This window comes from Sapajus apella, unplaced genomic scaffold (assembly GCF_009761245.1).
Source record: "Sapajus apella isolate SASKATOON/1434 unplaced genomic scaffold, GSC_monkey_1.0 scaffold17, whole genome shotgun sequence".
Taxonomy (NCBI): domain Eukaryota; kingdom Metazoa; phylum Chordata; class Mammalia; order Primates; family Cebidae; genus Sapajus; species Sapajus apella.
This window is the reverse complement of record NW_022436957.1, coordinates 12,586,289-12,611,578: the sequence shown is the minus strand read 5'-3', so window position 1 is coordinate 12,611,578 and position 25,290 is coordinate 12,586,289. Positions and strand designations below refer to the sequence as shown.

At 42.6% G+C, this 25,290-nt stretch overlaps 1 protein-coding gene across 1 annotated transcript; it reads left to right on the top strand.

Annotated features, from left to right (window-relative positions):
* The first annotated feature begins 753 nt into the window (after positions 1-753).
* RBBP7 (RB binding protein 7, chromatin remodeling factor) lies at positions 754-25,209 on the top strand. The gene is made up of 12 exons (XM_032285997.1): positions 754-1,171; positions 1,954-2,098; positions 7,411-7,556; positions 11,509-11,682; positions 12,992-13,107; positions 16,027-16,187; positions 17,040-17,166; positions 17,285-17,362; positions 17,785-17,861; positions 20,898-20,955; positions 23,990-24,100; positions 24,758-25,209. Exons 1-12 carry the CDS (start codon positions 1,156-1,158, stop codon positions 24,824-24,826), a joined length of 1,278 nt encoding a protein of 425 aa, XP_032141888.1. The 5' UTR covers positions 754-1,155; the 3' UTR covers positions 24,827-25,209.
* Positions 25,210-25,290: the final 81 nt, after the last annotated feature.

The window sequence follows — 25,290 nt, the reverse complement described above, 5'->3', positions numbered from 1 at the left end:
CAGCTCAGTCCAGCTCTCCCCAGCTCGGGGTGGGGTCGCTCTGGGACCCCTGCAGGTGACAAAAATGACTCAGCAGGGGCCGGGGCTGGGATGAGAAAGGAATGCCAGTGCAGTAACAAAATCCCCTGAGGCACGAAGAGGCCGCAAACCGTCATCTTAAGGACCCACATATCCAACAAATTAAAATGTAATTTAATGTAAATCGGCTTTGGCCCGCCGGCGGCCTGTGCCACCACACGCTTCACATTTAGCCGAACTGGGCGGCCAGGCGGCTTTTGCAGACAGAAAACGCCCGCGGCCTCTCCAAAAGGTCTCCTCCATCTGAGACCAGCCCCACCTCGGCCCGATCGGGCCCCAGGAAAGACCAGTGGGCGGGAGAACATCAGGGGTGCAGAGAATTGCATGTGCGTGATTATCAGAGAGACATTGAAGGCACAGTAATCTCTCGAGAACAGGAACCATTTTCCCTTCTTGCTCTGAGATTTTGCTTGGCTAAGCGGCGGCAGCCACCCTGCCCCCCTCTCGCCCCCACCACCGCTGCCGCTACAAGCAACCACGCCCCGCGGGCCCCAAGGCTCGCCGCCCCCGGGCGCGGTGCCCCCGCGGAGCCGGCCAGCCGCGCCTCCATTCGCCCCGCCCCCGCACGCCCCCATCCGCCCCCGCGGCTGGCCCTGGGAGCGCCGGGCGAGCCCTCGCGCCTGCGCAACGCCAACTTCCTGCCGCGACACGCCCCGCCCACCCCCAGAAGCCCGCCCCCGAACGCCGCGTGAAACCCGCCCGCCGCACTTCATTGGTCGCGGCGCCAGAGCCGTTGGCTCCCAGACCCGCCTCTCCGCCGCCTCTCGCTTTTCCCAGGGCGGATGCGCCTGCGCTCAGCTGCCTGGGCGGGCTGGGAGGCGCGGGTTGAAAAGTCTCGTTCCAAGTTTGGAGAGAGAGAGAAGAGCGCCTCAGACCTCGGTACCCGCGAGCGGGGAGGAGGCAGGAAGGAAGGACGCGGCGTCTGGGGAGCACCCAGGCCGCAAGACAGGGCCCGGGCTTTCGTGAGCGGGAAGTGTGTGACCCGCTTGGGAAAGGCAGGAGCGCCAGCTGTCGGGCTGCTCTTGGCTAACTAGGGGAGTCCGAGGCGGCGGCGAGGGGCGAACGACCCGACGCAAGATGGCGAGTAAAGAGAGTAAGAGGCCCTGCGGGGCGGCGCGCGCCGGGGCCGCGGGGGGCGGCGGGCGCGCGAGGCCGCGGCACGCGCCGGCGAAAGGCGCGAATTGGCGTGCGGAGCAGGGGGCGGGGCCGGGCGCGAGGCTGGGCGCGCGCCTCGTGGGGCCTGCGCGGGACGGGACCGCCGAGCCGAGGGCTCCGAGCACTTCCGGAGCCCGGCGCGGGGCCGAGGACTGGGCCCCCCTCCTTCCCTCCCTCCTCCAGCGGCTTCGCTCCCTCCGGCGCCCTCGGCCCCGGGGCGGAGGCGGCCGCCGCCGCCTGGAAGCGAACACCGCGGCTCTTCACACGCGCGCGCGTCGACCGCCTCGGGGTCGCGGCCCTTGTCCGGTGTTGCTGGAGCTCTCCGGCCTATGGCGGCCGAGGCGGGCGTCGTGGGAGCTGGGGCCTCCCCTGATGGGGAATGAAGGGACTGGGCCTGTGGGCTTCTGCTACATGTGCATTTGTCTTACCGAGTGGGTCGCGCAGCCCCTGTACATATAAGTCGTCATCTTAGAACAGGTGCGAACAGCTGTAATAGGGTAAACAATTATATGCAGGAGGTATTGATCTCAACTGAAAAAAATACGCTTCCTGGTTGTGTTAGTATTTTCTCCGCCTCCTGGAAGAGCAGTTAGTTGTCCGTGTCCAAATTAGAGGTAAAAGGAAAGCGTACATGAGGTGTGGCCATCTTGAGATGACCTCCAATTTCTGACTTCAATCCATCTCAGCCACTTAATCGTGTGGGCTTTCTCCAAATTTCAGTGTTTGAAGATACTGTGGAGGAGCGTGTCATCAATGAAGAATATAAAATCTGGAAGAAGAATACACCGTTTCTATATGACCTGGTTATGACCCATGCTCTTCAGTGGCCCAGTCTTACCGTTCAGTGGCTTCCTGAAGTGACTAAGTAAGGGTTTCTGGCAACTTTTATTTTGTTTAAATTTAACTGTAGTTCTGAAGTTCCTAGTTTTGGCGTTTTATACATAGAACATAAGTATGTAATCAGCCCTTGCATGAGGTGGCAGGTGGTTTTTATTTTCAAAACTTACGTGATTTGTGGGATGATTTCTGGCATATACTGTGGTGTTAAAAGGGGAGAAAATCAGTTGTGAGATTAATAGTTTTCGGAGGAAATAGCGAATGTATTTGACATTGCCTCGGCTTGAATGTAGAGCAACATCTCTCTGGGCCCAAACTAATACATGTCTTTAAAACTTTATTGAAAAATATAATATATACAGAAAAGTTCACACATTGTAAGTGTATGGCTTGATAAATTTTTACAAAGTAAACACACTTAACAGGCACCCAAGATAAATACATTTTAATTAATAAAGGGAAAAAAGACTTTGTCAACAATTGACCAAAGAATAGGTGTTATCACCGCATGTTTTCACTCATAGACGGGTATTGAACAATGAAGAACACAGGGAGGTGAGCACCACACACTGGGGTCTGTTGGCGGGGGTGATGGGGAGGGACAGCGGGGGGTGGGGTGGAGAGGTTGGAGAGGGATAACATGGGGAGAAATGCCAGATATAGGTGACGGGGGACGGAGGAAGCAAACCACCTTGCCATGTATGTACCTATGCAACAATCCTGCATGATCTGCATGTGTACCCAAGAACCTAAAGTACAATTTAAAAAAAAAAAAAAAAGGTGTTAATTGGCTTCTAATATGGAATCCACTTTGAGATTGCTGTTAGTCTTCATAAGAGTATTCTTTTCTGTTAGATCTACAGTTTCTCTGGTGGTAATTGCTGGCATTTATTGAGCACTCAGAACAGGGCCTGGCACATCTGAAGAGCCTATGTCCTATTGTTTGTTGTAATCCTCATAATAGTACTATGCTATAGGTACTTTTCATCATCCTTGTTTTACTAATAATGGAACTGGGACTGAGCGTTTAAGTGCTATCCCAAGATCACACAGCTGGCCCCTACATTAGATTTCTCATTCACTTGCACCTTTTCTAGCAGGAACTTGACCATGTACTTTTAAAGTGTGTTAAATACAGGGCCAGGCACAGTGGCTTATTCCTGTAATCCTAGTGCTTTGGAAGGTTAGCTTGAGCCCAGGAGTTCAAGGCTGTAGTGAGAGTGAGAGACCCTGTCTCCCAAAGAAACAAAAAAAAAAAGTGTATTAAATTTGGGTGTTGTGGGCATGTAAGTTAAAGAGTGTTAAATGAAACTCTAACCTAAAAAGAGGATTTTGCAACAAGTCATAAAAATAATCTAATTTGGGCGTAGTGGCTCATGCCTGTTACCCTAGCACTTTGGGTGGCTGAGGCAGGTGGATTGCCTGAGTTCAGGAGTTCAAGACCAGCCTGGGCAACATGCTGAAATCTCGTCTCTGCTAAAATACAAAAAAAAAAAAAAAAAAAAAAAAAAAAAAAAAAAAAAAAAAAAAGGCAGGCGTGGCGGTGTGTGCCTGTAGTTCCGGCTACAGGGAGGCTGAGGCAGGAGAATTGCTTGAACCCGGGATGCAGGGGTTGCAGTGAGCCGAGATCACACTACTGCACTCCAGCCTGGGCGACAGAGCGAGACTCCATCTCTAAAATAATAATAATAATCATAATGAGCTAATTTTATATAAAACTGTTCTTACAATAACCAGGTTCCACATATGCAAACATTGATTTCCGTACAGATAGGGACTTCCACTGGGTCTCCCAAAAATCTAAATGTAAATATGCAGATGTGGGAAGAGTAGAGAAGAACTAAATGATGAAGATTTGGAAGCATTGACGTTTGCAGCCACCTTTGAACAGATTAAAAACTAGATTACGCATCATATACTCAGGGGTATTCAAGTTCTGGTTTGGAGCATCGTGTACATTTGCCTGTTTTTGTCTGTTAAGCAGATTTAAAATTTATTAACTAAATTTTGGGGATATTTTTGACCCACTGTAACATAATAGAAAAGAGTAGGGGCTTTAAACTTAGAGACCTGGGTTGGAATCATGCCCCTGCTTCTACTTAGCTTCATGAACTAGGGACGTGTTGTCTGGGCTGTAAATGGAGAGGGTGATGGTACTGACTACCTCCATTTGAGGGAATTAAATAAGATCATGCATGTTAAAGTGCCTGATGCAGCATAAGTACACAGCAAGTGGTGACTGATGCTGATTCTCCCACCCCTTCCTGTTCAGAAATAATTTGTCAGGATTGAAATAGCTCTCTGTTTCTTCATTTGGATTTCAATGAAAGCTGCTTGCTAAAGTTATTTTGTGTGTGTGTGTGTGTGTGTGTGTTACCTATAATATGTAACACTTAGGAATGTAACAAAATGCTTTAATTAAATTATTGCATGCGTATTATGGTGTTCTTTGTATACAAAGATATTGTAGGATTGGGTTGTGGGAAGTGCAGTGGCTTAGAGAATATAAGAAAATGCCAAGCAGCCTGCATTCTTGGATGTTGAGGATTGCTGTGTGGGGCTTTGCAGGGTTCAGTTTGGGGTATAAAGGGACTGTGTTTTATTACCATATAGAAGAACAAAAATGTTGGCTATTCTCAGTGCCTGACCCTGAGGAACTAGACCCTACTCCACCCCATATGCCCTTCTTCTGCCAACTTACAACATGCTTCATAACAGTTACTTGGACTTTCTGAGCTATTGTCCTTCGATTGAGTTAGGTAATTGTCCAAATAATTGATTTTGATTTGGCTTTTTTTTTTTTTTTTTGAGACAGTCTTGTTCTGTCACTCAGGCTGCAGTGCAGCAGCATGATCTCTGCTCACTGCAGCCTCAGACTCCCAGGTTCAAGCAATTCTCCTGCCTCAGCCTCCTGAGTAGCTGGGATTACAGGCATGCACCACCACGCCTGCCTAATTTTTGTATTTTTAGTAGAGACCGTTTCACCGTGTTGGTCAGGTTGGTCTCGAACTCCTGACCTCATGATCTGTCTGCCTTGGCCTCCCAAAAGGCTAGGATTACAGGCGTTGATTGGCTTTTAAAAGGTTTTATTTAGGTATCTCTATGAAATTTTTTAAATTAGGTAGTTATTTCATATCTCTTGTTGAATAATTCCTTAAATATATTGAGGCTAACTTATTCTCTACATAAAAAGCTTTGTAATTTTTCAAATTCAGGCAATACAAAAGGATGTAGAGTGAAGACTAAGTCCCCTTTCCATATCCCTTACTGCCCTACTTCCTTTCCCCAGTCACTGTTTTCAATTTCTTAATCCATCCTACCAGCATGTAGAAGTGCATACCTGCATCTTCATCTTTTTTTATGGTAACAAGTTCTTCACTTGAGTTTGTCAGTAAAAGTATGTATTGGAGATTTTCCTATCAGCATGCTTGGATATGCTTGTTGTTTTAAAGGGTGCCATAGAATTCTGTTTATGGATACACTGTATAATGTGTGTGTTCATGTGCATTGCCCCCTACACACATACAAAGACCACCTAAGATAGAATTAGCTACCTTTTTGATAGCCACATCATATTCCTGGCTCACTGTGCATGTATCAGTCAAGACCATGTCTTTTTTTTTTTTAAACGAGATGGTGTTTCGCTCTTGTTGCCCCGGCTGGAGTGCAATGGCTTAATCTCCACTCACTGCAACCTCTGTCTCACTGGCTCAAGCGATTCTCCTGCTTCAGCCTCTTGAGTAGCTGGGATTACAGGCATGTGCCACCATGCCCAGCTAATTTTGTATTTTTAGTAGAGAGGGGGTTTCACTGTGTTGGCCAGGCAGGCTGGTCACAAACTCCTGACCTCAGGTGATCCGCCCGCCTCAGCCTCCCAAAGTGCTGGGATTACAGGCATGGGCCACCGCGCCTGGCTGTCATTTTTTCAAACAAGTTGCTATTGCTTAGTTATGGCTTCCTTACTTTGTTCTTGGGGGAGTGTGTGTGTGCGTCTGTGTCTGTGTGTGCACACTTTTTTTTTTTTTTTTTTTTTTGAGACAGAGTTTCGCTGTGTCACCCAGGCTGGAGTGCAGTGGCACGATCGTGGCCCACCACAACCTCTACCTCCCTGGTTCAAGCAATTCCTCTGCCTCAGCCTCCCAAGCAGCTGGGATTACAGGTGCATGCTACCATGACTGGCTAATTTTTTTGCATCTTTAGTAGAGATGGGGTTTCACCGTGTTGGTCAGGCTGGTCTCGAACTCCTGACCTCATGATCCACCTTACTTCAACCTCCCAAAGTGCTGGGAATTCAGGCGTGAGCCACTGTGCCCAGCCGCGCACACTTTTTTACTATAAGCCAAATCTTGGTAAAATTGCATCTTGTATTTTCTTATTACTAAATTACTTGCCTAGAAGTAACATTCAATCTTTTTTTTTTTTTAAACCATTGAATCCTTTGTGCAACTGAAATTTAGAAACAGATAAATGGCCTAACTTGTGTTGGGGCCTAGAGCCCGTCTAAGTCCTCTTCATTGAGGTGGGACCGTGGAGCACAGTTGAAAATTGTGTTCTAGATAATACAAATGGGAAAGCCTTTTTGATAGATACTGGTGAAAAATTACTGCTTGGACCAAGGTGCCAAGAGGTTTGGGCAAGTTCTTCAGCCTCAAGGTGAGTTTCCACAAAACAAGATAACAAAGACACCTCAGTAAAACTGAGAATGTTCATTTCATAAACTTAACGTCTCAAACATAAATAAGGGGTTTCACATCAGGCCATTTGCACTTGTAACCTATTTTTTTCAGTGAAAAAACTGACGCCCCAGGGAGATTGTGTTTGAAGCAATTGCATTTTAGTTTGATCCAGGATTTAAGCTAAGTTTTTTTTTGCCTCAACACTTTCTGTCCATACTACCTTGTAGAATTTCTTATTGGGAAATAAGAAACATCTACTGTATAAGATATCTTTAGGTGGGAAGAAGATTTTTTTTTAGGTGATTTATGAGTATGGGTACTGTTGGTGGACTCCTATGTAGATGTTTGTGTTTACTGAGTTGGGCCTACCTTCCCCAGAGTGCTGCTCTATAAAAGGCGGTGTTCACATTGATAATTGAGGCACAGGAGGATAGCTCTTCGGGAAGGAAGCAAGCCTTCTGCATGTTGTAGCTAGAATATTTTCTTACACTTGCATATGTGGTGATTGTAAAGTTGGTAACCAGACAGGGAGAAGATACACAGTTGATGCTAAGTATATATTTGCTAAAGAAATTTGAATGTATTTTGAGGGAACTTGACTGAATTTGTTAGCAACTGGAAATTTCTTACAGGATTAGTGTGACTTGTTTTCTTTTCTAAACAGACCGGAAGGAAAAGATTATGCCCTTCATTGGCTAGTGCTGGGGACTCATACATCTGATGAGCAGAATCATCTGGTGGTTGCTCGAGTACATATTCCCAATGATGATGCACAGTTTGATGCTTCCCATTGTGACAGTGACAAGGGTGGTAGGTATATTATATATTCCAATATTGATGTCAAAGGGAATGTGCCTCGTTCAAAGCATATGCTACTAAAACTATACTATTAGCTTTTGGCCCAGTAATTTTAACTCTAGGACTTTATCCTACGGAATTACTCACCCACATGTACACAAGGGATTTTAATCGTAATTGCAGAATTTAAAAATTAAAATCAACCTAGTAACCCAGATGTTGGTTAAGCACATGATATGTTTGAAATACTACTCAGCAATTAATGAGAAAGGCCAGGTGCCATAGCTCACACCTATAATCCCAGCACTTTGGGAGGCTGAGGTGGGAGGATTACTTGAGTTGAGGAGTTCAAGCCCAGTCTGGACAACATAGACCTCGTTTCTACCAAAAATTTAAAAAAAAAAAAAATTTTTTTTAATGAGAAAAATCTGTATGCACTGGTATAGGAAGGTATCCAAGATAAATTAAGTGAATACTTGTTATGTGTAATTACTGTGTTCCACTTTGGTAGAAGTAATATATGTTGGTGTGTGCATAGGAAAAAATCAGGCGACGACATATACATCAAACAATAGTGATACCAAATGGTTAATACTGGGGGGTTTTTTTTGTTTGTTTGTTTGGAGGGAGGGAGGGAGGGAGAGGCAGTAGTGCTATGGTTAATTTAGGAATCTGTTGGCTGCTTTTTTCTTTTTGATTTAGTCAAACATACTCTCCTGTTTTGGTATTCTCATGACCACCCCAAGTTTGGTGATTTTGTTAGGACTCAAAAGAGCAAATTATACTTGTGGCTAAAGTTTATTACAGTAAAGAACACAAAAGCACCAGGAAAAAGATGTACATCGGCAAGTTCAGGGAGGTCTGGCACAAGTCTTGTCCAAGGCCACACAGGATGTGCTTTCTCTCTGGCAGCAGACTGCAGGGACATGTGTGAAATATCTCTGCTCAGGAAGACTGTTTGGGTCTTGGGGTCTGAGGCTTTCCTGGGGGACTAGTTGCATAGACACATCCTGCTGACAACCAGCCATGGCAACTGAAACTTGAGGACCCAAGTAATAAAAACTGAGGACCCCAGTAATAAAAGCAATAATCAATCTTGATATCTACAAAGCAACCCTGACAAACTGGTACAACATGGTCCATTGCTCCAGGTGCACACCACAAAATCATCAGTTCGTCAGTGACAGAAAGAATATTCTGGGGTGGATGTTCCCAGGAGTTTGCCAAGGGTCACTAATGGTCCCAGTGTTCCTCAGATTCCAGGGCTAAGCAACCAGACTGCTGTGTTAACTCTTTCTTCACAGTCCCAGATGGCTTAATGCTATCAGCACTTCCTAATACATGGTTTAGGGTTTTTTTCTTATTGAAGGTAAAATGTGGTGGCTCATGCCCGTAATCCCAATGCTTTGGGAGGCCGAGGCAGGAGGAATGCTTAAGCCCAGGCCAGGGCACACAGAGAGACTTTGTCTCTATCAAAAAATAAATTAAGCCAGGCACGGTGGCTCACGTCTGTAATCCTAGCATTTTGGGAGGCCGAGGTGGGTCGATCACCTGAGGTCAGGAGTTCAAGACCAGCCTGGCCATCATGGTGAAACCCCATCTTTAAATAAATAAATAAATAGTAAAAATAAATAAATTAAAACTTAGCCATATGTGATGGTACATGCCTATAGTCCTAGCTACTTGGGAGGCTGAAGGGGGAGGATCCCTTGAGCCCAGGAGTTTGAAGCTACAGTGAGCCAGGATCACACCACTGCCCTCCAGCCTGAGCAACAGAGCAAGATCCTGACTCAAAAATATTACATTTTCTAGTATAGTGAAACTACTGGGTTGTATGGTGTATTCACTGTTAACTTCATAGAAAACTATTCTCCAAAGTGATTTACCCAGTTTGCCACTCCCACAATTTACAGTTCATTCCCCAACAATTTTATGCATTATTTCTTTAAATATTGGGGGTTTCTTGTTTTTGTTTGTTTTGAGGCAGAGTCTTGCTGTGTCACCCAGGCTGGAGTACAGTGGTGCGATCTTGGCTCACTGCAACCTTTGCCTCCTGGGTTCAAGTGATTCTCATGCCTCAGCCTCAAGAGTAGCTGGGATTACAGGCGCCCACCACCACGCACTGCTAATTTTTGTATTTTTAGTAGAGACTGGGTTTCATTATGTTGGCCAGGCCGGTCTTGAACTCCTGGCCTGAAGTGATTAGCCCGCCTCAGCTTCCCAAAGTGCTGAAATTACAAGCATGAGCCACCACATCTGGCCTGAATATTGTAATCAGAAATTTTTAAATGGCTTTTAGTCCTGAGGTATGTATTTACTGGGCTTGCAGTTTAACAGTCTCTGCATAATGATGTTAATACATTATTAAAGTATTAAAGTTATATATCTAGTATATTCTAACAAGTAGCTGACATAATTCAGTTAATGCCTTTGTTAATGTTCAGTTATATTTTTTAATGGATATGATTATTAAGACAGTGACTTTTCAGACTTTTAAGTTTGTGGAAACAAAGCTCTGTGTTCAAGGTAAATCCTACTTGGAAGCTTTTTTTTTTTTTTTTTTGGAGAGCTGTTCAGGTTGTTTTAGCTAAAGGAATCAGGAAACTTGAGTATTTTTGTAGCAGAAGGGTTAGAGCCACTGGAGTCCATGGAATAGGATGTTGAAGGTCAAGGTGGAGCAGGTTTGGAGCAGTCTCGGGAGGGAGGACATAATTGGATCAGGAGTGGTCTTAGGACATCAAGGCACACTTCTTCCATTGACACCATGGTACCTAAGGTGTTACGAGGTAAAAGGGTCCTTTTGCTTGTGGCCACATGAGAGTAGTGGGTAGAGAAGCTTTGGAATAATCATGTGGATTTGAGAATGGTTTTCAACCACACAGAAATAGTAAGCTATGTTTACTTCAAAGGAATGGCTAGATACTGATGTTAAGACATGGAAGCCAGTTTCATTAGGCATTCCCATATAGAGCTGGCTGAAACTGAGAAATGGTTTGCTCCTTTTGGTGTTTTCTCCAGGCCCCAGTCTATTTTACTTCTTACCTGCCTGGCTCCAATAGGCATTTGTGTTAGTTTTCCTTGACCTGAGACACAGGGTGAGTTAAAACGGAATGTGCAAAGAAAAGGCAACATGGGTCAGGAAGAAATAACACAATTGTAATGTGAACCATCCTATCTTTTTACATGTCAGCAACTAATTCAAGTTTTTAATCTATGAGCACAAAAAACAATGTCCTTGTTTGCTGCTCTTTGCTTAGATGTTCTCTACTTACATTCTTTCTGTTAATATGTTGCTACTTCTTGGAAGTTATCATACTTTTTATATGGCTTTGTTACTTTACAAGGCCTTTTTCATGATTATTTCATACTACAGTCTTATTCACACACCAGATGGAGAGGATAACCTTGGCACTGCACTAGCAGTTAAACCAAGTATGCTAGCAGGGCCAACATATGTGTGTTTAGGGACGGGCAGGGGTTAGCATGGGTTTTTGATTAATTTGAGGATGCTCCTGACTTTAGACTTGAAGAATGTTCATACTCCTGAGGGTAAAACCTTTCCTGTTTTGTTGAATCCTAAAATAAGATGCTGATTCAGTGCAGCACTTTCAAATGAGTTATATTTGAACTAAAAAACTGTTGTCGCAATTATATGGTTATTTGAAAGCTCAGTGAATATATCATCTTCATAACTGAAAGAGGACAGTTGTTTTAGATCCAAGGTGGAACTGAATTAAGTTACATAAGGCAGCTACCAATATTTTTCAGTGAAAATGAGAATAAATTGATGTGGCAAATGAACTCACATTTTTTTATTTTCTCTCTCTCTGCATGTCTGTCTTTGCCTTGTCAATTTGTGTTGTATTCTGCAAGGGTCAAAATCTGTTAGGTTGATTAAAATAAGTGATTTGTGAATTTTAATCCTGATTGTGTGTGTGTGTTTCTTTCTTTCTCCTCGCATTAGAATTTGGTGGCTTTGGTTCTGTAACAGGAAAAATTGAATGTGAAATTAAAATCAATCATGAAGGAGAAGTAAACCGTGCTCGTTACATGCCGCAGAATCCTCACATCATTGCGACAAAAACACCATCTTCTGATGTGTTGGTCTTTGACTATACAAAACACCCTGCTAAACCAGGTATGTAATAAAGTCAGGCCATTGCTTTAGCAGTTTTCTTGATTCAAACTGGTAATGTTTTTAAGGTCAAAGTAGCATACTTTATAATGTTTAAAGATTTAAAAGTTGCTTTGGAGGGTCCCATAACCATCCTCAAGTTCAGGAATTTGCCAGAACTGCCTAAAAGCAGTTTATACTCAGAGCTAAAATTTATTACAATAAAGGATTCAGAGCAAAAGTAGGAGGAAAAAGATACACATCAGGGGAAGTCCAAAGAGGTTAGCAACAGGTGTGTGGGTCCTTCCCATCTAGGGCCACATAGGACATGCTTTGTCTCTAGCAGCAAACCACAGGAACATTTGATAAATGTTTCTACCCAGGGCAGCTCATTTGAGTTTCAGAATCTGGGGTTTTTGTGGAGGTCTGTTTGTGTGGGCACATCCTGTTCTATGACCAGCCATGGTAACAAAATTGAGGCCTCCAACAGTGAAGCCAAATGCATTGTGAATCTTGCTAAACAATTCTACAAGTCTTGACAAGTCCCTATGACATACCCCACTGCTCTAGGCTTACACAACTTTGTCAGTGACGTGAAGGACTTTCTAAGGGTCACATTCCCAGAGGTTGTCCAAGGGTCACTTATGAATCAGGCTACCCTAGAGGCATACAAGGAGTGAGCAACCAGACCTGCTCTTTAGAAATACTTCTAAAAATTGGGAGGTGGGGGATGGGGTTACCACTTCCCAAATTTGTGGGATAGCTATAGTTTTTAGTATTTTTATGTTGAGGGTAGTAGTAGGTTTTCCAAAGAAACCAATCATTTAATGGTACTGAGGCTCAATTTGCATTGGGTATTAAAAACGAAGCCGAGAGAAAAGCTTTTTTTTTTTTTTTTTGAGACGGAGTTTCGCTGCTGTTGCCCAGACTGGAGTGTGCAATGGCACGATCTCGACTCACCGCAACCTCTGCCTCCTGGGTTCAGGCAATTCTCCTGCCTCAGCCTCCTGAGTAGCTGGGATTATAGGCACGCGTCACCATGCCCAGCTAATTTTTTGTATTTTTAGTAGAGACGGGGTTTCACCATGTTGACCAGGATGGTCTCGATCTCTTGACCTTGTGATCCACACGCCTCGGCCTCCCAAAGTGCTGGGATTACAGGCATGAGCCGCCACGCCCGGCCCAAGAACAGCTTTTTAAAGAAAGTGGTTATGGGTCAGATCAGATCTTGTTCATATGCAGTTGCTGTAATGGCTCACTCAATGAAGGAGTGAGAATTTATTCTCACAATTTCTGATAAACAGAGAATAACTTAATGTTTTTCTTTTCTTAGACCCAAGTGGAGAATGTAATCCTGATCTCAGGTTAAGAGGTCACCAGAAGGAAGGCTATGGTCTCTCCTGGAATTCGAATTTGAGTGGACATCTCCTAAGTGCATCTGATGACCATGTGAGAAACATATTCTTTGTAATCTGTTCATATAGTGAAAGCTAAAGTGTTATAGCCGTACTGAAGGAATACTATATAGATGAAAGGCTTTCTAAGATAATACTGCTGATTATTGTGATAACATTTCCCTGGGACTTAGACAGATGGTTTTCATACTGCCCTGTATGAGTCTTCGGATTCCACAGAGCTCTTTTGGAGTAGCCTTAGAATGGAGGAAGCATAGGCAAAAGGCCTCCCATTATTTAAAAGAGGACCCTCCAGGCCCTTATAATGGAATCTCTATAGAGTGTTTGTGGGGCCTGATTGATATAAAGTATTTATAAGTGTACAATTCAGTGGCTTTTAGCATATTCACAAAGGTGCACAACTATTGCCACTAATTCTAGAATATTTTCATTCACTCTCTAGAAAAGAAATTCTATACCCATTAAGCAGTGACTCCTCACTCATTCCCTGCTGTTCCCTAGCTCCTAAGCACTACTTTATTTTCCATCTCCATAGAGTTATCTATTCTTGATATTTCATGTAAATGGAATCATATATGTGGCCTTTTCTGTTTGGCTTCCTTTACTTAGCATAATGTTTTCAAGTAACATTTCTTATGCAACATTCCTTTTTATGGCTGAACAATATTCCATTGTATGGATATACCACAGTTTACTTATTCATTTATCAGTCGAACCATTTGAGTTTTTCTTCTTTTGGGCTATTTTGAATTATGTTATGAACATTTGTGTACAGGTTTTCGTGTGGATGTATGTTTTCATGTCTCTTGGATACATACCTAGGAGTGGAATTACTGGGCCATATGGTATCTCTGTTTAACTTTTTGAACAACTACCAAACTGTTTTCCAAAGTGGCTTTCCATATTACATTTCCACAAGCAATGTACAAACGTTCTGGTTACTTTTCATCCTCACCAGTGCTTGTCTTTTTTTTTTATTATAGCTATCCTAGTGTGTGTGTAAAGTGGTATCTGCTGGGTTTCTTTGTTGTTTTTTTTTTGGGGGGGGGGTTTGGGTTTTGTTTTGTTTTGTTTTGAGACAGAGTCTGGCTGTGTTGCCCAGGAGTGCAGTGGCACAGTCTCAGCTTACTGCAGCCTCTACTTTCTGGGTTCAAGTGATTCTCCTGCCTTAGCCTCCCAAGTAGCTGGGATTACAGGCATGCACCACAAGGCCCAGCTAATTTTTGTATTTTTAAGAGACAGGGTTTCACTATGTTGGCCATGCTGGTCTTGAACTGCTGGGCTCAAAAGATCCTCCTGCCTTGGCCTCCCGAAGTGCTGAGATTACAGGCATGAGTCAGCACACCCAGCTCATTGTGGTTTTAATTTGCATTTCCCTGATGACTAATGATGATGAGCATCTTTTCTTTTACTTATTGGCCGTTTGCATATCTCCTTTGGTGAAATATGTATTCAAATTCTTTGCCCATATTTTGTCTTGTTATTGTTGAGTTACAAGAGTTTTCGCCGGGCGCGGTGGCTCACGCTTGTAATCCCAGCACTTTGGGAGGCCAAGGCGGGTGGATCACGAGGTCAAGAGATCGAGACCATCCTGGTCAACATGGTGAAACCCCGTCTCTACTAAAAATACAAAAAATTAGCTGGGCATGGTGGCGTGTGCCTGTAATCCCAGCTACTCAGGAGGCTGAGGCAGGAGAATTGCTTGAACCCAGGAGGCGGAGGTTGCGGTGAGCCGAGATCGCGCCATTGCACTCCAGCCTGGGTAACAAGAGCGAAACTCCGTCTCCAAAAAAAAAAAATAAAATAAAATAAAAATAAAAATAAAATAGTTTCTTACGTATTCTAGGTATAAGTTCCTATGGTTTTCGAAAATTTTCTCCCATCCTGTGGGTTGTCTTTCTACTTTTTTTTTTTTTTTTTTTTTTTTTTTGAGACGGGATCTTATTCTGTCACCCAGGCTGAAGTGTAGTGGCACATTCTTGGCTCATTGCGACCTCCACCTCTCGGGCTCAAGTGGTTCTCTATTTCAGCCTCTCAAGTAGCTGAGACTACATGGGCACACCAACACACCCAGTGAATTTTTGTGTTTTTTGTAGAGATGGAGTTTTACCATATTGCCCAGACTGGTCTTGAACTCCCGGGCTCAAGTGATCCACCTGCTTTGGCCTCCCAAAGAGCCAGGATTACAGGCTTTCTAAAAGGATGCTTCCCTCAAAGTGTATATGAGACGGTTTACCAAATAAGGAAAATGGACTGTACTCAGTAACCCAATTACTAGTACGTTTTGAAGATACCAGGCTGGGAATTGGTGGTAATAATAGCTGACATTTACCAAGGGCTCCCCACATGCCAAGCGTCATGCTAATCTTGCCAGATCCTTCTGAGGCGGTGTGAATGGCAGGATCTCCACATGTTCCTTTCTCTTCAGTCCACGTACATTGAGTGTCTTCATGTGTAAGTAACTGTTACAGAGACGAAGGGCATATGTAATGTGTGATGAGGCAGGAGAATCGCTTGAACCTGGGAGGCAATGGCTGCATTTAGCTGAGATCACACCACTGTGCTCCAGCCTGGGTATTACAGAAACTCCTTCATGTGGCTGGATGTAGTGGCTCATGCCTGTAATCCCAGCACTTTGGGTGGCCAAGGCAGGTGGATCACCTGAGGTCAGGAGTATGAGACGAGCCTGGCCAACATGGTGAGACCCCATCTCTACTAAAAATACAGAAAAAAAAAATGATCCAAGCTTGGTGGTGTGCACCTGTAATCCCAGCTACTCGGGAGGATGAGGCAGGAGAATCGCTTGAACCTGGGAGGCAATGGCTGCAGTGAGCTGAGATCACACCACTGTGCTCCAGCCTGGGTGACAGACCGAGACGTCATCTTGAAAGAAAAAAAGTTCAGTCTATTACAGCCCTTGTTCTTTTTTTCTTTTTCTCTCCTTCTCTCTTAGACTGTCTGTCTGTGGGATATAAACGCAGGACCAAAGGAAGGCAAAATTGTGGATGCTAAAGCGATCTTTACCGGCCACTCGGCTGTTGTGGAGGATGTGGCCTGGCACCTGCTGCACGAGTCATTGTTTGGATCTGTTGCTGATGATCAGAAACTGATGATGTAAGGTGGAAAGTTCAGTGGGATCTTGTTAAATGGGTGACCTGAATGACCATCAGTGATTGCAGCAGGCTGTAGTTTTTTTTTTTTTTTTTTTTTTTTTTGCTTATGTTACAGCTTTAAAAAAACAGCTTTAGGTAGCTTACTCCTGTAATCCCAACACCTTGGGAGGCTGAGGCAGGAGGATTGCTTGAGGCCAGGAGGTATGAGACGCCCGTCTCTAGACAAAATTTAAAAACAGAAAATTAGCGGGGTATGGTGGTGTCCACCTGTAGCCCTAGCAACTCAGGAGGCTGAAGTGGAAGGATCACTTATTAGAAAAAAAAAATAGGTATAGGTATGTTCGTGTGAAGTGACATACCTGGTGTAGTGGTAAATATCAAAATTGGGATCCAGAGTGACACAAGTTGAGATCAGGGAGGAAAATTATTGCATCAAGATATGGCCACAGGGCTGCATTCAGCCACCTATAATCTTATCTCATAAATGTCTGAGGCAAACATGACAAAATACTGGGCATTTGTCAAAGCTAGTTGTAGGTATGAGATTGTTACATTATTTTCCACATAGTTTCTATTTCCTGTATGCTTGAAATAGTTGGTAATTGAAATGGGAATCTAATAAAAAACCAGGACTAACAGCCCTAGCTTGTTCTCTGTAGGTTTTGCATGTATCATTTAGTGGTCAAAGTATGAAACACTAACTGTGTGGTTGGTTCTTCATGAAGGGTGAGCATAGTGGAGCTAGTTGTGGAGTGCATTGACAGTGACGTGGGGCCGAATGTGAGTGTGTGAGAAACTGAGGAGGCTCGTGCATCCTCCCTGGGTGCTGTGTGCCTTTACCTTTGTGTTTTAGATGGGACACCAGGTCCAATACCACCTCCAAGCCGAGCCACTTGGTGGATGCACACACTGCCGAAGTCAATTGCCTCTCATTCAATCCCTACAGCGAATTTATTCTAGCCACTGGCTCTGCGGATAAGGTTTTGAAGTTTTTGCATTATTTGGTGTTTATAAAACCCAGTTCTCTTATTTTAATCAGATATTTGAAAATTCTTAGGTAAAGCGTAGAAATCATTTTCACTTGTTATTTTTCTTTAGACCGTAGCTTTATGGGATCTGCGTAACTTAAAATTAAAACTCCATACCTTCGAATCTCATAAAGATGAAATTTTCCAGGTATGTGACAGTTTTCTGGTGTCTGTATGTAAGGAAATGAAATCTAGGGATTCTTCAGTTAAGCTATACCAGACTGGTGGGCCCACTAGTGAAAACAATGCCTTGTACATGGTTTTACATGGAGATGTTTATAGGTTAAAGTACACCCTACTGAAGAATTAAAAAGCTCCTGGGATGGTTATGGGGCCGAATAAATTGACCCCAGGCTGAGTTCTTCAGTGCTGGGGAGTGCAGCCTTTCTGAGGACAAGATGGAGCTGAGCCATTTCAGAGCACTTGAAAGGCTGGGACAAGAGGGTGAGGACAACAGGCCAAGGATAAGATCATGGAGTGCAAGATGGGAAAATGTCGGATTAGAACAATAGCCACAAACCTAGCAGCGAATGACTCTTTAAATACATTTTCAAAATTATCTATTACTAGGTCCACTGGTCTCCACATAATGAAACTATTCTGGCTTCAAGTGGTACTGACCGCCGCCTGAATGTGTGGGATTTAAGGTAACTCACAGTCCATGACAAGATACTGCATAAATATGCTCATCTGTCAAGTTACATAGTAACTCATGAACTAGAAAAGCAATTTGGTAATCCCTCCTTAAAGAAACCTAATATTAAAGAAACTTTTAAGTATCTTCCTAAAGAGTCTGTTCTGTAAAATAGAAGCGAAGCAGCAAATGGACCATAAAATAAATTTCTGTGATGTGAGTTTTGTCTCTTCTTATTCAGGCATGAAGGTATATGTGTTTGTGTTTGATTTTGCATTCAAATGACTGTATTTAAAACATACTTACTATATATAGAGAGATCAAGATGTTAGCTGTTTTGTGTCTCATCAGATCTCACAGTACATGTAGGCAGGATTGTTCTTTCTGAGTTTTTGTACCATTTGCTTTTCTCTGCTTTCATTGATTGTTTCTGCAGAGGTGCACTCCTGCTGTGGATTGTGTAACTGCTGGGGAGACCTTTGTGAAGGGGACGAGGACAGCCCAAGCTGTCAGCTTATGTTCTCTGGGGCTTACTTTATAAAGAGTTTCTTCCAATTCTTAAAGATCCTTGACTTCAGATTTGCTGTTCTATGAATTTTAGACTCCTTTATTTTTTTTCATCTGAGCCTTTATAACTTAATAAAGTTACAAACTTTTCCATAAGATGGCGTCTTAAGTTTAAGTCATAAAATTACCAAAAAATAATTTACTCTCTGCTTGTATTAAGTATATTGCTGTACTAAATTTAGTACAGATTGAGTATCCCTTATCCAGAGTACTTGGAATAGGAAGTGTTGGGGGTTTTGGAATTTTTAGGATTTTGGAATTTTGCATTATACTTACTGGTTGAGCATCTCAAATCTGAAAGTCCAAATAAATTCTTTTTTTTTTTTTTTTTTGAGACTTAATCTTGCTCTGTCACCTAGGCTGGAGTGCAGTGGCGCAATCTTGGCTCACTGCAACCTCCGCCTCCCGAGTTGGAGCAATTCTCATGCTTCAGCCTCCCAAGGAGCTGGGACTACAGACACCGCCACCATGCCTGGCTAATTTTTGTACTTTTTACAAATGAAAGACAGGATTTTGCCATATTGGCCAGCCTGGTCTCAAACTCCTGACCCCAAGTGATTCTCCCACCTTGACCTCCCAAAGTGCTGGGGTTACAGGTGTGAGCCATTGCACTCAGTATGAAAGTCCAAATTTTGAAATGCTCCAGTGAGCTTTTCTTTTGAATGTCATGTTGGTGCTTAAAGTTTTGGATGTTGGAGCATTTTGGATTCGGGTTGCCCAACCTGCATATTAAAACTAAGGCTACCTTAATTACAGAGTTAGCAATCCTCAGTATGTAGAAGAGACACTGTAGAATAAAATGCTTGTATGTAAAACTTAAAACAGCTAATGTTCAGGGTTCTAATGGAGCAAACTCTTGCCATGATGAATATTTGAAGATGTAGAAAATCTTTAAAGCATACAATTGGGGGCATTGTATTTGATGTTAAAACAATTTTAGTAGTAAAATAAAAAACCTAAATTAAAACTATAAAGAGGTTGTATGAAGTGTACAGCAAGGTTTGGAAGTCTGATGCCCTGGCAGCTGAATTGCCCCAGAAGGTGTCAATAATTTGTGAGCATTGTATGTAATTTCTTCTTTCAGTTATTTCATAGCTTGTTTAATATTAAAATTACATTAGATAGGGGGCCATGCATGGTGGCTCATGCCTACAATCCCAGTACTTCAGGAGGCTGAACCAGGAGGATTGCTTGATCCCAGGAGTTCAAGACCAGCCTGGGCAACATAGTGAGACCCTGTCTCTAAAAAATTTTAAAAATTACATTAGATAAGGCCGGGCGCGGTGGCTCAAGCCTGTAATCCCAGCACTTTGGGAGGCCGAGGCGGGTGGATCACGAGGTCAACAGATCGAGACCATCCTGGTCAACATGGTGAAACCCCGTCTCTACTAAAAATACAAAAAATTAGCTGGGCATGGTGGTGCGTGCCTGTAATCCCAGCTACTCAGGAGGCTGAGGCAGGAGAATTGCCTGAACCCAGGAGGCGGAGGTTGCAGTGAGCCGAGATCGCGCCATTGCACTCCAGCCTGGGTAACAAGAGCAAAACTCTGTCTCAAAAAAAAAAAAAAAAAAAAAAAAATTACATTAGATAGAATTTGGGATTAAAATGGTGAGTGTTAGCTGTACTGACAGGTGGAAGAGAAATATAATTGTCTAGCAATCCTACATGTTTGAGTTTGGTTTTATAGGAAGGAAAAATAATGTCTCACTTGGAGGGCTGGGTTTTGTTTTTTAGCAGTTGTTACTAGTAACATCTGTCTTTGGGTTAGATATAAGATAGGGCTGATTTTGATATGTGAAGGGTGATTTCACTGTTGACCACTGGCAAATTCTACAAATTGAAGTTTAAAAGAAAAACCTTAGAAACCTTTCCTTGGCTTATATATTTCATATTTGTTGCCATGTCTTTAGACAGATCTATAGTACTGATGCATAACTGTATTTTCCTCCTAGAATGCAAAAGGCTTTGAGTATAGGGATTGCACATCAGTTCATGTGTAGATTTTTTAAGTATACATTTCACCTTTTGATTCTAATGCAATGGACAGTATTTTGAAGGGATTTTTGAGTTAATGTTTATTATTGATAATCCCTCGTTCTGCAGCTTCAATTATGAACAACTCTAACTTATTTCCGGAAAGTAAACATCCCACCCTTCAACCAAATATAAACAGTATCCAGGTTTGGTGAGGCTGAGGCGAGAGGATCACTTTTGAGTCTAGGAGTTCAAGGCTGTAGTGCACAGTGATCATGCCTGTAAATGAATAGCCACTGCACTGCAGCCTAGGCAACATAGCGAGACCATGTCTCTAAGGAAAAAAAGAAAAAAGGAAAAAAAACCGAATTGATTGTAGTATAGAGATAAGTTTTTGTGAGAGTGTTTGTGTTTTAACATTACTTTCTGGGCTGATACTGGGTTAGCAGACGTTCATGCTACAAGAAGTTCACTGATGAAAGCATCATGTTCTTTATTCTTTTACAGTAAAATTGGGGAAGAACAATCAGCAGAAGATGCAGAAGACGGGCCTCCAGAACTCCTGGTATGCACTGGCTTATAAAAGATGAAATGTCATATGCGGATTGGATTGTCATTGATCCGTTTATCTTGAGAATGAGTCAGAACTTCGAATTCTGGCTCTTGCAGATGGTTTCAAAATGGAGGCCCTGGAGGTTATTGCGATTGGGCTTTGACATTTATCAAAAATAGTAAATGGAGCCCAGTAGGTTTTTACAAATGTTTCACTGAGAGTGGTTTGAGGTCCTGGAAAATAGTGTATAGTAATTTCTCACTGATTTCAACTCTGGTATTTGTGATGGTTTGGGGATGGGAAGTGAGTATAATTGCTATTCAGTTGGCAATACTTAACACTTCCTAACAGTATAGAAAGTTTTTAAAATGCTTTTTAAGTTTCTTGCTCAAAAAGGAGGGCTTTCTTGATCATCTTGATGCTAGCAGAGCCCACCATCTCCCATGCCTGATTGAAGCATCACACATGTCCTCGGCCCTTTGGAAGCTTATGTGGTGGTATCTGTCTGTCCTCATTCTTCCCGTCTCAGTCCTTCAGTGCTCACTTGGTCATTTTTCTATGAAGCATTGCCAGATTTAGCATGGTTCCTTGTCCTTGCTCTAAATCCAACATTTGTCTCTTCCCATCATTTGGCAGATAGTCACTCATCACTCTGTCATATATGATTTTAGTTCTAATGCCAGTACTCATTTTTGGCACACTTGTACTTTGTCCATGAGTTTTATTCATTTTTTTTCTGTGACACTATGGATTATATTGAATGTCCACGAGTTTTCAAAGGAAAAGAAGGCCCTTGAGAGCAAGCCTTGCACACAGAAGATATTCACTAATCCCACCTTGTAGGAACACCCCAGTCCCTTTTATTTTGATGACAGCTTTACTGAGATATAATTTACATACCACACAGTTCACCTCTTTAAAGTGTACAATTCGGTGGGGAGGGGGTGTTCTTCGGTTTGGGGTTTTATTTTTTAATTTTTTTTTTTTGTTCTCGAATTCAGTGGTTTATAGTATATTCATAGACTTGTACAACCATCACTGGATGGTTGGAACATTATTCATCCCCTCCAGAAGAAGCTGTAGCTATCCCCTCGCAGTCCTCCTCTTCCTCCAGCCCTTGGCAACCACTAATCTACTTTCTGGCACTACAAGATTGGGCTATTCTAGATATTTCATATAAATGTCTTTTGTGACTGATTCTTTCACATAGTACAATGTTTTCAAGGTCTCCAACTATTTTTTTTTTTAGGGAGAAAGGAAAGTGTATTACTTTGTATATTATGGCTCTGCAACAATTCCATGGTCCTTGAGAAAATACACTAGGATTTTGTTCTTCACAAGAGAGCTTGAAATCAAGGGACATTTGAAAGTAGTAAACTGGGCCGGGCATGGTGGTTCCTGCCTGGAATCCCCGCACTTTGGGAGGCTGAGGCAGGTGGATCACGTGAGCCCAAAATTTCCAGCCCAGGTTGGGAAGCATGGTGAAACCCTGTCTCAAAAAAAAAAAAAAAAACATAAATTAGCCAGGCATGGCGGCGTGCACCTGTAGTCCCACCTACTTGGGAGACTGAGGTGGGAGAATCACCTGAGCCTGGGAAGTTGAGGCTGCAGTGAGCCACAATCACAACACTGCATTCCAGGCTGGACAATGGCAGTGAGACCCTATCTCAAAAGAAAGTAATAAACTATTCCACCAGTAATTTTAACACATGTGTCTTGCTTTGATAACTCCTGTATGTATTCTAAGCCCCAGAGATCTTAAAATATATTCATTTGTATACCCTTTAAGAGTATTTTAAAAAGCTGTTTACCTTTTTTTTTTTTTTTTCTTGAGACAAAGTCTGGTTCTGTCACCCAGGCTGGAGTGCAGTGGTGTAATCTTAGTTCACTGCAACCTCGACCTCCCAGGCTCAAGCTGTCTTCCCACCTCAGCCTCCTGAATAGCTGGGACTACAGGCACATACCACCACACCCAGCTAATTTTCGTATTTTTTGTAGAGATGGGACTTTGTCATGTTGCCCAGGTTGGTCTTGAACTCCTCAGCTCAAGCCATCTGCCTGCCTTGGCCTCCCAAAGTGCTGGGATTACAGGCATGAGCCACTGTGCCCAGCCCCACCTCATTTTTAAACTGATTGTTCATATTTCATAAAAATATTTTCATGTCATAAAAATATGAAAAAAGATTGTTCAGTAAATACATTGCATAAGACCTACTTGGCAGGCAGGAACCTCATTGTCACACTAGAGTCAAATAAGACTTTGTCAGGAAGTGTGATGTCCCAATTCCAAACAATGTATTTAATACCGTCCTTGTGAAGAACTGTTTCCTTTAAATCTTAAGATAAATAAGGCATGGTTCCTTCCCATGAGGTTGTCTCTTGCAGGAAACAACTGCCCTCTTCAGAATTGTTTAGCAAAGCTGTCTCACCTTAGGCATAACTTATGAGGGAGTATCTCGAGCTATGCTTTTGGAGCCAGGGATTTTCTTTCACCCTGGTGCTGTGACCTGGGAAAGAGACAAGAAGTATGCCTATCTTAGTAAAGTGGAGAAGGGAAGAACCAGTAGACTTCTCAGGCCCCTTGTATAATAGAAGAGTATGTTACATGGTATGTAACGGATTACCTTGGATGTTGCACCTAACTGTATATGGCAAATGATGCTGGATTAATGTTCATCATAATCGGTATGGAAATGGCATTTTGATTACGTAGGAAAATGTCTTCATTCTTAGGGGATGTAGGCTGAAGTGTTCAGCCATTTCATTGTATAGGTTTATATGGATAAAGCATCGGTTACGCTGTTAGTACTTGGTGAATCTAGGTAAAGGGTATACAGGTATCCATTGTACTGTATTCTGTCACCTTTTCTGAACGTTTGGAGATTTGCAATAAGTAGATTACTGAGCCTGTACTACCCTCTTTCTAAAACTGCAGACAGCACCCACCCTCAGTTGAAATACTGATGCTCTAAAAACTGTTTTTAAAATCTTTATTAGGATTAACAGGAGAGTATATGAAACCAAACTTTTTTTGTTCTTCTAACAGTTTATTCATGGAGGACACACTGCCAAGATTTCAGATTTTAGTTGGAACCCCAATGAGCCTTGGGTCATTTGCTCAGTGTCTGAGGATAACATCATGCAGATATGGCAAATGGTGAGTTAAAACATTTTTCTTGAATGACTATCTTGTTAGTTGCATATTATGCCAAACATTTATAGAAACAGTTTAAAAGAACTTTTTCCATTTCAACAATATAATCTTTAGTCCCATACGGTGCTTTGTCCACTATTTGCTATTTGTAGCACCTGTCAGATCAGGAGAAATCTCTGCATCTGCTCTGATTTTCATTGTTGTTGGCATTCTTCGTGCACTGGAGTCTTGGCATCGCTACTGTCTCCAGTGTCCGTTCTGTGTTGCAGGCATGAGGGATACAGGAAGGAAATGTCAAGGCATTCAAATGATACCAGGTTCTCTGATGAGGAGCACTAAGTGCTTGACATTTCTAAGGTGGTGGTAACCGACATTTCCATAAACATCTGGGCTACCACTTCCTATAAACCATGCTTGAAGTGCTTTTGGAAAACATCTCTTACGAACAGCGACTGAAATAAGTAGTGCATGGATGGGTGGCTAAGTATACATGTGGAATTACACACTGGCAAAGAATTTTTCAGAATACTAGCTAGCTTACCATTTCCTTATTGAAGTTTTTAGAGAGAAATATTAGCAAGTTCTGAATAAATTGTTTTTAGATGACCTTGTAAAAACCATAGGGAGTTTTAACCTGTGGATTTATTTGGTTATCTTCAGGCTGAAAATATTTACAATGATGAAGAGTCGGATGTCACGACATCGGAACTGGAGGGACAAGGATCTTAAACCCAAAGTACGAGAGATGTTTCTGTTGAATGTAATGCTACATGAATGCTTGATTTCTCAAGCGCCAAAAGGCTTTGTATAGTAGAAAATGTAAGTGGGGTGGCTTCTGGCTTCTTTATCCTCTGATTCTAGCACTTTCAAGTGAGCTGTTGCGTACTGTATCATATTGTAGCTATTAGGAAAGAGATGATTGTTGCTTAAGAAAGAACATCACCATTGATTTAAAATGCAAGTAGCAGCATACTGCCTTTGATTCAACTGTTTAAGTCCTCATTTTCTCAAACTAAGTGCTTGCTGTTCCCAAATATGCGAAAGTAACTTTTACACTTTTTCCTTCCAACACTTCTTGATTGGCTTTGCAGAAATAAAGTTTTAAAATAAAACTTGTTGTGTTCCTTTTAGAAGCTTGGTAGGGGTGTGTCGGGGGGGGGAGGTGTATCCACTTTTTGAGTAGAAGTGGGTGA